We start from the raw sequence: 13,998 nt of genomic DNA on the forward strand, positions 1-13,998 counted from the left end.
AGGAAGGCATCCCTGGAGTCTCGGTACACTGCAAATCACGTATTCAATTTGCAAACAGAACTACAAATTTTTTCAACCTGAAACAAAACTTTTGCCTCACCTTTATCTTGACCTACTTAATTTCTCCTTAAGCATCTCAGTAATCGGGTGACAGAATAATTTCTTGGCAACCTTGACTAATGTGGTTATTTTGCTATGGATCTTCCTTTTCCTTGCATTCTTCCCGATTCTGATGCTGATGCGACGCGAGTGAATCGGCCCTTACTGTGAGTTTGCCTCTGGATTAGAGAAAGATTGGCAGATGGGAGACGGTCTGGGGTAGAGGTACTGAGCTGGAATTTCAGCTCCTCTTTCTGGCTCTAGGCACCTTAATTCGTCACTAAGTCATAGCCATAGTCCTTAGAAGGATAATACCTATGCTTTGTGGGGTGTGTGTGAGGATTAAGCGTGTGAAAAGTGGACAAAAGTGGCATAAAGACCCGTGAGCATAACTATAACATCCCACACACCTCTCTACTACCTTTGTTTCCCCCTGGACACACACACACACCCCTAACCAGTGGTGTTGGAAAAGCGCCAATTTGGATTATCTTCCCTAGTTTTTCCTCAGTTTTTACTTTCCCAAAATCTCAGCTGTTTCCCTTAGCCCTGGGAGGGGAGAAAAAAAAAACAAACCCTCTTAAGAATCCATTTAATTTTGTTAGAATCTTCCAAGTTATGCCATCTGTAAATTGGCAGGCAGGATGCTATGGGGTGTTATCATTTCTATCTTAGTATCTCTGAGAGCAGATTTTCAGGGCTTTGGAATCTTCAGGCCTGAGCACCGTGTGAGCTAAATATAAATAGGTGTTGGAATAACTGACTAAATGAGGTAAATAGGAAAATGGGTCGTGACAAAAGCAATCTGAATCTACCTGGGTGCCCGTGAGAGCATCTCTTCCATCCTAGTAACCACATGTAGCCTATTCGTAACTCATGACTCCAGAGCTGTGCAAACAACTGAATTATTAGGTATTTCAGACATTTTGATCTTCCATTTTATATGGCTCTGAGGAAACCAGGACTGGAGGCAGAGTAAATAAAAAAGGTTTTGGTCTGTGTGTGTCTTTTAAAAAAATTATATCGAGATTGGTTTTTCTCCTTTACTATGTCCAGAGTATTTGTCAAAATCAAATGTAAGATGCATATCACATTCTATCGGAGGAATGAGACTGGTTGAAATTCCAGCACAAAGAACTCTCTAATTTAGAATCCAGAGCATCTCTGTAGAATATCTATGTCGTCTTCGCCAGTTTTTGAACTTTAAGATTTCACTAGGTTTAACAAGTGCCAGTCTCTGCCATCTCAAAATGGGCATTGATGAACCAAAGTGAGGGCTTAAGACAGAGAGCATCCTAGATTCTCTTCCTTTTCAAATAACAGACGCTGATTCAATCAATTCCATTTGGCAAATAATAAATTTATTAGGTGCCTACAAGTACAAAACACTGAAAGCTGCTGTAGGGGATTATAAAGACGTGTAGAAGAGCCCTGCTCTCAGAGAGCTTACAACCTAGACAATTAGTCACAATTAGTAAGTTGTGGCAATATCACTTTAGGTGGCTTAAAGCAGAGTTCTTCAAAATGTTCACATCCTTCACATTCTCCTCTGGTCAAATATGTAAGGAATCCTTTCAACAGGAAAGCCAAACAGTGGGAAAGAGACCTTTTGTGGAATGAATCGGTGACCTTGGCTTTGCTTATGAGCATCTTTCGGTCGCTGTTGCTTATTCTTGTAACTTTCTCAGTATCGTTTCCTCGAGACCTTTGTTTGGAGAGCATCTCTGTGCTTCCTGAACCTTCACCAGGGTTTCCTGTTTGTTAGTGAGTGGCTCAGTTGCAGTTTGGCCTTGGAATGATTTGTAGTCCGATTTTTCCTGTAGCAAATCTGTATTTTCATTTTAGTTGATGCTAGGATGGTATGCCTTGCCATCTGTGGTTTTACGGGTAGGAGTGAGATGTGATACAGTGGAAAGCAGGCCAGACGTTTCCCTTACTTTAAACATTTAATAGTGCACTTATTGATTATATTCTGTACAGATATAGAGCAAGTTATAAACCTCTTATTTACTTTTTTTCACTTAGACTGTATTCATGTAAAGTGTATTTACATTAGCAAAAAACAAACGAAAAAAAAAAAACCAAAAAAGCCTTGAGGTACAAAATCCAAAAGAATATCTGAGGTATAAATACAAGTATATTTTAAATAATAATCTTTATCATGCTTTATCTGTGTTGGAAAGCACAGTGGACAGGTAGGCGTACATGTTTCTTAATAGAATGGTATATACAACATATAATCTTACAAATCTCAAAGCCATTAAAGTTGAATATACAAGTATATCTTCATGAGGCACGCTAATATCCAAAATACTCAAATTAAACTCTGATCTGTCCCCTGCCCCCTAATTCTTCAAAGAACCTTTGAAATAACACTGACAATGGTAACTAAATTATAACAAAATAAAAGTCCTTCTTACAACTCTCATTCATACATTATTCACTTTTGATCCATATAAAATAAATTCACTAATACTGTCTTTTGAGCCAACCTTTACCGTTACAGTAAAACCTGTATAAAGACCACCCTTCCAAAGCCCTGCACTAGTGTGTTTTTGATGGTTGGTTTGTTTTTTACTGTGATTACTACTTTCCATTACTACTAAAATATATTTCCAGGGGCTTCATAAAGGAGAAGAAAAAGAAATGTAGGAAAAACAAAATAAAAAAAAAAACGCTATTTGCTGATAAGGACAAATCCAATTAACATATGCAGCTTTCAAAAATGCTGTTAATAACCATAACAACAAGTAACTTTTGTGGTTGGGTTAAATTTACAAGGATTTTCTTGGGACACAGTTTCCTGTGTTCCCATACATAGCGCCTTAAAGAGTTTCTCCTAACATGGAAGTGCAAAGAATTTGAGGACACGTAAAAGATGTTGATATTTGATTCAGGAGTAGATGTTAAGAGCGCTCAGTTTTCACATCTCAACTTAAAAACCAAAAAACAAAACTGTGCTTTGGAGCTAGCAAGGGGGAATTTCCATCCCTGAATTCACCTGTACTGGATAAAAACAACTTTGCTATCTGCAATCAGGTCTAGAGACAGACTGTGTTTAAAATGGGCTATCCAAGTAAATTTATTACAGTCACTTTTAAGGTAAAGAAGAGGTTGGTGGAGAAGGAAAATGTTTACTAACTCAGGAAAAAAAAAACCAGACAAGCGTGGGTTGTCTGACACCCCAAAATAAATCGGTTCACTTTCTGGATAATTCCATGGGGAGTCAGATATTCCAGGTTAAACTGAACCTGATGCATCAAGATCCTTCTTGGAGGTGTCTCAGTGTGCCAGACACTGTAGCCCAACTTACACATCTATGCCATTCGACCAGCAACAAACACACGTACACACACCTCTCTGTGCAAACCTTTCTTTGCTCTTCTCAGCGAGAAAATATGTCAAAGAGGACCAACTATTCCAGTGGATACACCAGTCCCTCCACACACTGCAAAGAAAATGACATAGGTACACGTACACAGACACCGACATTGCGAGAGAATGACGTCTCTTCATTATCTTCCCTAATGTATTTATAGTTTTGCTTCTCAGAAGCAATTCGAATAGGAATTTTTTTTTTTTTTTTTTTTGCACAGTCATATATTCCAGTCAAGGTCCATAATACAGACCTTAAACAAATAGAAAGCAGCTTTAAAAATGTATCAAATCACTATAGTCAATTCCCACACTCCAACTTGTAGTTTTGTTTCAGGATCAGACACTGAACCCAATCTTCCAAGGACTGGCAAGGGTTCTAGAAACAAAGGCCCAGATAATGGACATGCTTCGGGAATCACCTAGATTTGGTGTCTTTGGTTTCAGTGTTCTGATTACTGAAGGAGTCTCGGATCTTTACAACTTCAGCTGCACACAAATGTCCAAAAGATTTCGTGTACCACTCTGGCATGTGGCCCCTACGACAGACAGAAAAGGAAACGCAAATAAATTATTCGAGTTGGAAAACCCTGAATCAGCTGAAGGGAGTTCTGTATATACTTCTATTTCTTGATCAGCAAAATGTGCGAGTAAAGATCCCTCTTATTATTCCAAAGTAATCTGCTGGCACCTCCATTACACTTTTGGAAACAGAAGTTTCTCAAGGAACAACATATTGAGTGCAGATACTGAGTGAAACTGTTCAGGAAAGAAAGCTCTGGCATATACAGAACAAAAACAGACCATACAGATACTTGCAGTACGGAGCTGTAAAGACTTCAGATGAGGATTTATTTAACAGGAGAGCCACTTTGGAAAGTTTTTAGAGGCTTGTTTTTTGCTTGTTGGTATTGCTGCATTTCGTTCACTTTCTGATAAGAATGCGCACTGATCTATGGCGCAAAGTATAGGTCTAATTAATTACTAAAAGGGCATGTCCCATTATTCAAACCTCTTTGAATATACAATGAGAAACATCTGGTTGCTAATTCAAACTCTCATTTCCTGTGGCTTTAAGTTCATGGCAGAACCACCACATCCACATTGCTTTAGTACCATATTCTCTAAGGGGTGGAAATTAGTAAGTGGTACCCGGAAGACCAAGAAACATGAAGGAGTTACTTTATAAGCACCGCTCTTCACAGAGCATCCAAGATACAAGAATGTATTCATTTTAGACATTTTTTGCATCAGACAAGAAGTCTGAATCTTCTATATGCCCCTCACTCAAGACGTCAAAAAAAAAAAAAAATCAGCATCAGAACATACCTTAAGTCAGCTCTGCACATGTAGGTGAGTTTGGATTTCCCTGACCCGCAGGGTTCGATTAGATACCTGGCCAGGAGCACATTGACCCTCACTCCCACCACAGGGGCCCGGTCGTGATCCACGGAGGTGAGTAAAAGGGCACAAGCTCCCTTGGGTAAATTAGTCCTCCACGTTCTGTAGGGACAAAACGAGAGGGGAAAAAAATGGAGTTTCCTGGACGTCGAGTTTAAAACGGGGCCTCACTCTTAGAGGAGGCAGCTGAAGGGCAGGATGGGGGCCATGCCATGCATCCATCCTTGTGCAAGGACTCCTGAATGACTCACTTCAACAGAGCCCCTTCTGCAGTGGTATTTAAGCTCACACAGTCAGTTCTTGGAAAGAGAACCAATCTGAAGTGGGTCTGAAAACCCTTTTTATATTTCACAAATGTATTAGAACATGGACATCCAAATGTTAGTCTGTTGGAGAAGTTCTGGACTAATGATGTGACATTTCCTCAAAGATTTTTGGAATTCTTCTTTCAATAATATCTTCAGAGAATTTATGAATCACATATGAATCAGCTTTAACCACAGCTCACTTGGGACCCAAATGTTATTTCCTGGCTTATGCATTCACTAGCTGTTTCTAACGAGAAAATCTATCCTAAAGGGGGCAAAAATCAGCTACCCCTGAATACGTTCAATGGAATGTGCCTCTCTTTCTGAGCTCGATTCCAAAAGAGTTCAAACCATTTTCAGGGATGGACACACTGTTGGAATAAATGATGATATAGTTTTCGTATTTGGAAGGGGTCAACGCTTTTCTGGAAGCAAACGTTCTATTTTAAATAATGTTAACGTCTTGTAACATTCAGCGCCACAGAGGCTCATCCTGGCCGCAATAATCAGTCCGGAAGCTCACCTCAGAACGACGTAGTCCCGAGCAGGATGGGGTGCCATGCTGTTTTGGACATACTGGTAAATTTCAGTTTGGCTGTCCAGGATCTCAATCACTTTTGAATCCAACAAGTCTACGTCCCAGAGGTGCTGCTCTTTAAGTAGGCGCTTTAAGATTTCCTCAGGCGATGCAGGGACTTCAATGGTTGCCCTCCAAAGCCTTAGAGGTGGTCCTTCACTCACCTGAAAAGAGGATGTACTTTTCAGTGCTGGGACAATTCCCACACACCTAGACTCTGAAGGCAAACTACTAGCTGGGTACGTGGTCCTAATGTTTACCTCTGGCTTTAATAGGCTGCTGAACGCAAGTACATTCAAGATCAGGCCAGAAAGCAAACAGTACTGCTGGCGTCACCTCCGGTTCTATCTGTTTTCCTGGGACCCATATTAGGGTCAATGTAATAAAACTAAGATTTATCTGCACTCCCAAGCCTGCATGGCATCCGACTGCTCTCATTGTTTCTACTCAAGGTGGTAGAGACAAATCAACAAATACCTCCATGCACCTATCATGCAAAGCAATGCAGGATGCCTCTGCCCTTAAGGGGCTTTCAAGTTAACCACCCACCCACCCAGCACTCCCTGCTCATTAAAGGGCCAAGAGAAGAGTGACTGAGAACAGAAGAGAGCCCAAGGGGATTTCAATCAAATGATGGAAATACCTAAGCACATCACAAATGCCCAAAGGCCCAATACCATTAGTAAAACATTCCAGGGAATTCTAGTGTGTTTCTGTGGAACCAAAGGATTTCATTAGATATTTTGATTCCCCTGACACGTGTTCAATGAGTACTATTCCTTACTGAACTGGTTTCCACTCTTACCTGGGGGATGTGAATCACCTGGCTGCCTAGGCTCTATAAGGAAGGGAATGGGTGACAGATCCCCAAGGAGAACTGTGTTGGCAAAAGGGTATCTCGTCTCTGATGAACCCAAGTCCTGACCACTAGAATTCAAATGGCTGACAACAGGGAGACGACATACCTTCTTATAGGATAGCTCAGCCTGCTCAGATGTAGAGTAGCTGACCCAGCCTTTGAATTTCTCTTTGACCTCTTTAAACAGGCTGTCCACACAGTCCTGGAGGAAGTGTTGGTAGTTGGCTGACTCATCATTACAAAGGCGTCCTAATGCTTCTAGGGTAAGCGGCTTCAGCTCTTGTTCGGTGTAGGAATTTCGACATCGGCTCATTTCCTCAGGAACCTGGGAGGGACACGAGAGACATAAAGGAGGTTTGTTGCCCATCAGAGGAAGCGGCAAGATCCTCAAGGCAGTGCAAGCAGTCCAGTCCCCCTGCTTCCGACAGATGGAGGAGTGTCCCTGCCGACCTCACGTGGTACCGTGAGGATGCAAGCAGATCACCTTCATAAAGGTACCTAGAAAGCTTATTTTTGTGTGAGGTCCTCTTCTTTAGAAAGGTACAGTAGGAGAGTAAGTGATTAAAATAGGGTGTACATTGACGAAGACAGATTTTTTTTAATTGAAGTACAGTTAGTTGATTTACAACATTACAATAGTTTCAATTGTACAATATAGTGATCCAAAAACTTTATAGATTATGCTCCATTTAAAGTTATTGTAAAATATGGGCTATATTCCCTATGCTGTACAATATATCCTGTCGCTTATTTATTTTATACACAGTAGTTTGTACCTCTTAATCCCCTTGCCCCCACACCCCTCTTACCTTTCAAGCCACTAGTTTGTTCTCTATTCCTGTGAGTCTGTTTCTGTTTTGTTATATTCATTCTTTGTCTAATTTTTTTAGATTCCACATGTATGCAATAACATACAGTCCTTGTTTTCCCCTGCCTGACTTATTTCACTAAGCATAATACCCTCCAGGTCCATCCCTATTGTTGTAAATGGTAAAATTCAAAATTTCATTCTTTTATTTATTTTTTTTTTAATTTTAAAAAATTTGTTTATTTATTTATTTATTTTTGTGGTACGCGGACCTCTCACTGTTGTGGCCTCTCCCGTTGCGGAGCACAGGCTCCAGACGCGCAGGCTCAGTGGCCATGGCTCACGGGCCCAGCCGCTCCACGGCATGTGGGATCTTCCCGGACCGGGGCACAAACCGCATCCCCTGCATCAGCAGGCGGACTCTCAACCACTGCGCCACCAGGGAAGCCCCTCATTCTTTTATTTTAGTGGCTGAGTAGTATTTCATTTTATACACACACACCCCCTCCCCACCACATCTTCTTTATCCATTCATCTGTTGATGGACACCTAGGTTGCTTCCATTGGCTACTGTAAATAATGCTATGACCATTGGGGTGCATGTATCTTTTTGAATTAGTGCTTTTGTTTTCTTTGAATATACCCAGGAATGGAATTGCTGGATCCTAAGGTAGTTCTATTTTTAATTTTTTAAGGAATGGCCATATTGTTTTCCATAGCAGCTGCACCTCAGATACAGAATTTATTTCAGATAATTTGTTACTTCTGCTTTCTAAGTAAAGGGGTATGGAAATAGGCAATTTCATTAACATATTAACTCTAATGAGCTTATACATTATAAAATATATAAATAAGACATTCTCAGACTACATATATAATCTTCAGCTCTGGAAAAGACCTTTTGGTCAAGATGTGAACAAGTTGGGACTTCCCTAGCAGTCCAGTGGTTAAGACTCCGCTGTCTCAATGCAGGTGGCACAGGTTCAGTCCCTGGTTGGGGAACTAAGATTCCGCACGCCGCACAGTGCGGCCAAAAAAAAAAAAAAAAAAAAAAAACAAGACGTGAACGAGTACATGGTGCCCAAGATTTTGTCCTCATTTACATCATCCTTGACAAATAACAAAACTTTCCACCTCCTTACCTGGAAAAGCTTCTTGCACTCAGCAACCATATGGGCTAGCCCTTGAGTGGCAGCAAGATTTTCATTCAAATCTTTCTGATCTGGTTTGCCCAAGCTTTGTTTCCTTTGCATTACCCTAGGACAGAAATAAGGGAAGGGAAAGATTCAAGTATTTATATATTTTTAATCAATGTGTTATTCGAGGAAACCTAAAGGAGAGAAAAAGACTTTCACTGGAGGCTATTTGTCATTAAGTGGTTAAAGGAGAGCTTTACTTTGGTCACTAGAATGTCTCAGTTGTATCAACGATGCACAGAAAACATGGAAGAGACTGTCTCCAATGAAATCTAGGTTATTTACAACCATCACGTTAAATAGGTTCCTATTTAAACAGGGCAGCTTGTAAGGTCTGTACCCTGTGGGGTGGCAGGAAGGAAAGGCAGCTTTGAGGAGTAGGTGGGTGGGAGGCACTTGTCAAGGGGCTAAACAGGATCATTCTTTCCAGTATAAATAAACAGGAGCCCCTCCTGTCAGTGAGAGAAAAGTCTATTGTTTCCTAGAGCTTTTGTCTTAATCTTATCTCATCTCTCTCTTTTGCTCACCTCTAGCTCTCTATCCCATTAAACACAGAACTAGTTAATTAAGCATTGTATGGCTTTCAGAAGCAAAGCTAACTTCACTAGCACAACCAGGCCTCATGCCTACAGCTAAGAAATATTTGTCAAGTTCCTTTACAGCTGGGGAAAAGGATCAGCAGGATGAATTTAGTAGAAAGGGGTTAGTGACCCTTCACCATGAGGCCTTTATATGAAATATTCATATAAGTAAGATGATCCAACTGGTTCTGCCATTTTTTCCTATCAGCATAGGCAAGTTATTCAATACTTACTTAAGTGACCTGCCCTGCAGTCTTGCCTCATGTGTAAAATAGATACTAACAGGAGCTTCACCTCCTACGATTGTTATGAGGATTAAAGAAGATAATCAATGTCCAGGGTGTAGCCCCATGCTGGGGACAGAATAAGTGCTGAGCAAAAGAGCCTTTGTTATGTTCCAGATTCCTCGACTTCCACAGTCACTTCCATCTTGTCTACATCTAAGGAGAAACTTTGCAACAACTGGTTCAGCTGAGTCTTAACTTTGAGGCTTAATGTCATCCTTAGTCATTTCAGATCCAGCTCCTTTCAACTTTCCCACACAGGCTGGCAGCTTGGTTCTACTGAAGAAGCCAAGGCAGCTTGGTTTTATTTATGCAGAAGCCCAGGCAGCAGGGCTCTCGTCCTCCATCCAGTTTTTGAGGTCTGTAAACTCTCTTGTCTGTTTGCCGGCAGAAAGTATGATGACAATGTTACAGAGAGCACTGGGGGGAGGATCAGGGGAAACACCTGCCACCGCAAAGCAGTAATGCACATCTCTCTCAAAACCTGGTTGAAACTAGATTGTCTAGGAAGTCACACCCCCAGGGCCAAGAAGAAAGAATGGAAGCAGCACAAGGGAGGAACGTGGGCTGTGAAGGAAGGAGGTCAAACTCCTTTTTGCTGGATGCAGGTATGAATCCAACAAAAACACAGGGACAGCCCTACAAGGAAAGGGAGGCGTCTTCTGTCTAAAGAACGGAGCATGCGCGTGTGTGTCTCACCGTGCACGTGCGCGTCTCACCATCACACGTGCGCGTCTCACCATGCACGTGTGCAGCTCACTGGACCCGTCCGTACCTTGGAGAGGAATTCTCTCTCTTGAGGGTGTTGAGGTGGAAGAGGGAAGGCGCCAAGCACACGGCCAAGTTGGTGGGAGTCATCTGGTTCTCCTTCACGGCTGCTGTGACATCGCTCAGGAAGTAGAGGAGGGTCTGCAGGACCTCCCTGTTCTCGTCAGGCAGGAGCATGATCGCGGCCTTGATTGCCTGGAGGCGCTGGTCCTTGGGCACATCTGCACGACACCCGCATTTACCCCATCAACCCAGTGATTTTCCATGTACGTTCGCAAGGAAACGTCCCAAAGCAAATAGCGGCATCAAAGACCTCAGCCCAGCACTGAACAAGCACTTGCAAAAAGGGTACTTGAGGTTAATACGGAAGGAATTAGGGATGGCCACCAGCGTCACTACCCTCAAGTACTTCCTGCCTGTGGAGGAGTTACATTTTTTAAAAACCCACAATGCCAACATACTCGTGAATCCACCTCAGAGTGCAGCTCCAGATGATGCCTGCTCTTTTCTTTTACTTTACAGTTCTTTACGGTTCTTTCTTTTCTAAGTACTTTTTTGAAACTCCTAGTTTACCATTCTTAATTACTGAACATTATAGGCTATACTTTTGTTTAGTTTCAATGAGAAATCTTATCAAAGACATACAAGAGGATGAGAACCGAGATTTCTTCACCTTGACTACAAAATGTTCAGCATCTCAGCGGACTCTCCTAATTTCAACTGATCTGCTCATTCTTTAAATGGGGAAAGGAAGCTGCTATAATATTCCATTTAAACAACAGATATGTTTAGCTAGTAATTTCTTTAAGTTTTAGAAAGCCCTACTGAGAGGCTACTATAAAAATACACGCTTGAGAAATAAACCCATAAAAAATATATAATATAAATAATATAACAACATAATGTAATGTATTATAACATTATATAATATATATGTATAATACAATTATAATGTATTATATATAAATAAATAAAATAATACACGTAGAAAATGTGGAACACAACTTTCAGGTCTCCTTTACTAGGCAAATTTTTCTTTTAAAAGGCATGTGGTGGAAAACTGAAGTCACTCAAATGCAGCTCCATAGGACGAACTGATTAAACAGCTCCATGGTTACAATACATAACAAATACCTTGGTGGGGGAAATGTGACCTGTGTTTTCATAAAATCTGAAAGGACGAAACAAATAATGAAGTAATCCAGACCAACTCCATTTCTCATAAAATAAAGTCCCACGTGCCAGTTCTAAAGACAATTCAAGCACTGAGAGAAGCTGCTTTTAAATTACATTGCTGTAATACCACACTGAGCCCAGAAAAACACAAGGCTGTAAAAGCTATAATCCTGATCTTGATCATTAATTCAGACCACTGTTTGCTTTAAGCTCTGCTTAAAAGTGAGATGGGCATGGGTATTGTTTTCCCAAGTATTTCTGGTAGAAGCTGAGATGAATAGCAGAAAAAGATTATTTATTCGTTTTACAGCAAGATAAAACACACAGACACCTGTGAAACTTTAAACACAATAGGCCCTGCTAGAGAAATGTGAAGCAACTGCAATGCCTACAGACAAGGCAGAGAGAGAGAGATCTCGGAATCTGCTCTTTTCAGTATCTTAGATAACACTGTTCTGGAAACGAATGGAAAAAACGAGCTCCTGGATCAGAATGTAAAAATGCACAGTTGCTTCGGTAATTAGAGAATGATGAGAGGGAAATTTATTTTTGCATTATTCAACAGGTACACAGAAACCGGCTCCACAAACAAGAAGGCAAGGAAGAAAGAAATCGATGACGTATTTCTAAGAGATCATCATGTGGGTCCAAGAGAATGACATCAAAGGAGCTACAGGTTTCAGCTGACCCCACTTTTCCCCACTGCCAACAATGTCAAGGTCAAAGAACACTTACATTGGTAGATCTGCAGAAAGGTTTCCGAGAGTTTGTTCGTCATTAGTGGCTCAGGAAGATCTCGAAAATACTGCTTCAACATGTCTGCCACATCATAAGCAGACTGCCCCTCATAGTTGACACAATCAACGGCGCTTTCATTCATCTGGCGCAGAGCCTGAATCCGGGATTTGACACCCGATTTTCTGAAGAGTCCAACCTATTGGAAAAAAAAAAACATTAAGCGTTTTTTCACTGCAAAACTAGAAGAAGATGCATGCATCTGGACTCCCATGATTAAGCGGGACCTGCAGGCAGCGGCTCTCACCTGATCCAGACAATGGTTGCGGAGGTAGCGCATGGCCTGCTGAATGCTCTGGGGGAGGGGCTGTCCTGTGCGCTGCACGTTGACCGTCAGAGGGACCCCGAATACATGTCGGTCCTTGTAGTCTGGAACCTTGATCCTTTTCATGAACTTGGGCACAGCCCTATTGAAAAAATATTGGGGGTTGGAGGGATATGTTTACTTGTCTATGTTTTTGTCCATCTGTGCAGTTAAACCCTGTGGGCTCTAGATCTGTGCTAATAAGGCGGCTATTTAAATTTAAATCAAACAGAACTACAAATTCAGTTCCTCAGTTGTATCAGCCACATTTTAAGCACTCACTAGCCATTTGGGGCTGGTGGTTACCTACTGGACTGTGCAAATATAGAACATTTCTACCACCACAGAGAGTTCCATTGGACAGTGATGTTCTACATCCTCTAAGGGTTGGGGCTGTGAGGCCCAGTAACAGCCCCTCAGCTGGGGATTCTCCTTCCACTGGTAACTCTGAGAACTGGGTCTGTGTTCCTAAGGGAGGTGATGGGCTTCCTTACAAAACGGCGGCACAGAAAGGAACAGAAGGAGAAAAGAACAATCAAGCCCCTAAGTAGGAGCTTCAGGACGGAGTTGAAAAACAAGTTCCTGTTTGTCCTGAAAATGGACAAGAATCATTTCTAGGTTCTTGATGAGATCAAAAGTATTTAGGATAAAAAAAGATCAGGACGAGAAAACAGCAGATGCATGATGCTGGTCTGACATAATGAGAACCAACTCCAGAGCTCAACAGTGGGGGCCAAGCTAATGACCCGAAGTCAAAATAAATTCTCCTGCTGATGACCCCGGAGAATATAACATCTTTAGCTTTCTAAAGGAAGACGGAGAAGAACAATGAGGGTTTTGTGAGCCTTCGCCAGGCTCCCTGGAGTCCTGACACCAGGTCCAGCCGGAGCAGTATATGCAGCAGCAGGAAACCCATGTCATGCATTTAATGCTGTCAAGCAGAAATTTCAGCTCTACAAATGACCTCTCTAAATGGGACAAGAAAGGGCAAGGCCGAACAGGAAAAGAACTTTGTGTAGAATTTCTCCTCACTCCGTGGATCCCACAATGCGAGGCTTTAACATTTGGTTTGGACTCACTGGAAAAACTGACCAGAACCCAGGAGGTATTATGGACTTTCAGATTCTTGAGGTGGTGCTGGTGGGGGCAACCCAGAAATGAGAACGTAAAGTATGCAGTTTTAAATAGCCAGCCGGGAAACCCTGACTCGAAGCACAGAGGAACACGGCGCAAGGCAGACTGCCTTGACTTTTGAGTGCTTACCCCACAGCCAAGGCGTGTTACTGTTTATAGCTCAAGGAAAGGTAAAACTGAAGCACACAGCCAAATGTGTGTTTCCATACAGTTAAGTATATGGTATCACGGCTATAAGTGTGCATAATACTCGCTTTGTCGGGGGAGAAAAGCCCAGTGGCGGAATGTGCAAGGAACACATTACGATCTCCACCGAGAATCTGAAGCATGTGG

The 13,998-nt window shown here is 41.8% G+C and overlaps 1 protein-coding gene across 7 annotated transcripts in view; it reads right to left on the bottom strand.

The window, feature by feature from the left end:
- Positions 1 to 1,438: 1,438 nt before the first annotated feature.
- Positions 1,439 to 13,998, bottom strand: part of DLC1 (DLC1 Rho GTPase activating protein) — a 412,196-nt gene continuing 399,636 nt past the window's right edge. For all 7 annotated transcript variants that reach the window (XM_082608637.1, XM_082608638.1, XM_082608636.1 and 4 more), the window contains 8 exons: positions 12,475 to 12,634; positions 12,168 to 12,366; positions 10,264 to 10,477; positions 8,570 to 8,684; positions 6,726 to 6,944; positions 5,707 to 5,924; positions 4,804 to 4,977; positions 1,439 to 4,013 (listed from right to left, as the gene is read on the bottom strand). In XM_082608637.1, the coding sequence (XP_082464763.1) occupies positions 3,893 to 4,013; positions 4,804 to 4,977; positions 5,707 to 5,924; positions 6,726 to 6,944; positions 8,570 to 8,684; positions 10,264 to 10,477; positions 12,168 to 12,366; positions 12,475 to 12,634 (1,420 nt within the window). In that variant the 3' untranslated portion in view covers positions 1,439 to 3,892. The remainder of the gene's footprint in view (positions 4,014 to 4,803; positions 4,978 to 5,706; positions 5,925 to 6,725; positions 6,945 to 8,569; positions 8,685 to 10,263; positions 10,478 to 12,167; positions 12,367 to 12,474; positions 12,635 to 13,998) is intronic.

The sequence above is a fragment of the Mesoplodon mirus genome (genome assembly GCF_964341445.2).
Source record: "Mesoplodon mirus genome assembly, chromosome: 20".
Classification (NCBI taxonomy): domain Eukaryota; kingdom Metazoa; phylum Chordata; class Mammalia; order Artiodactyla; family Ziphiidae; genus Mesoplodon; species Mesoplodon mirus.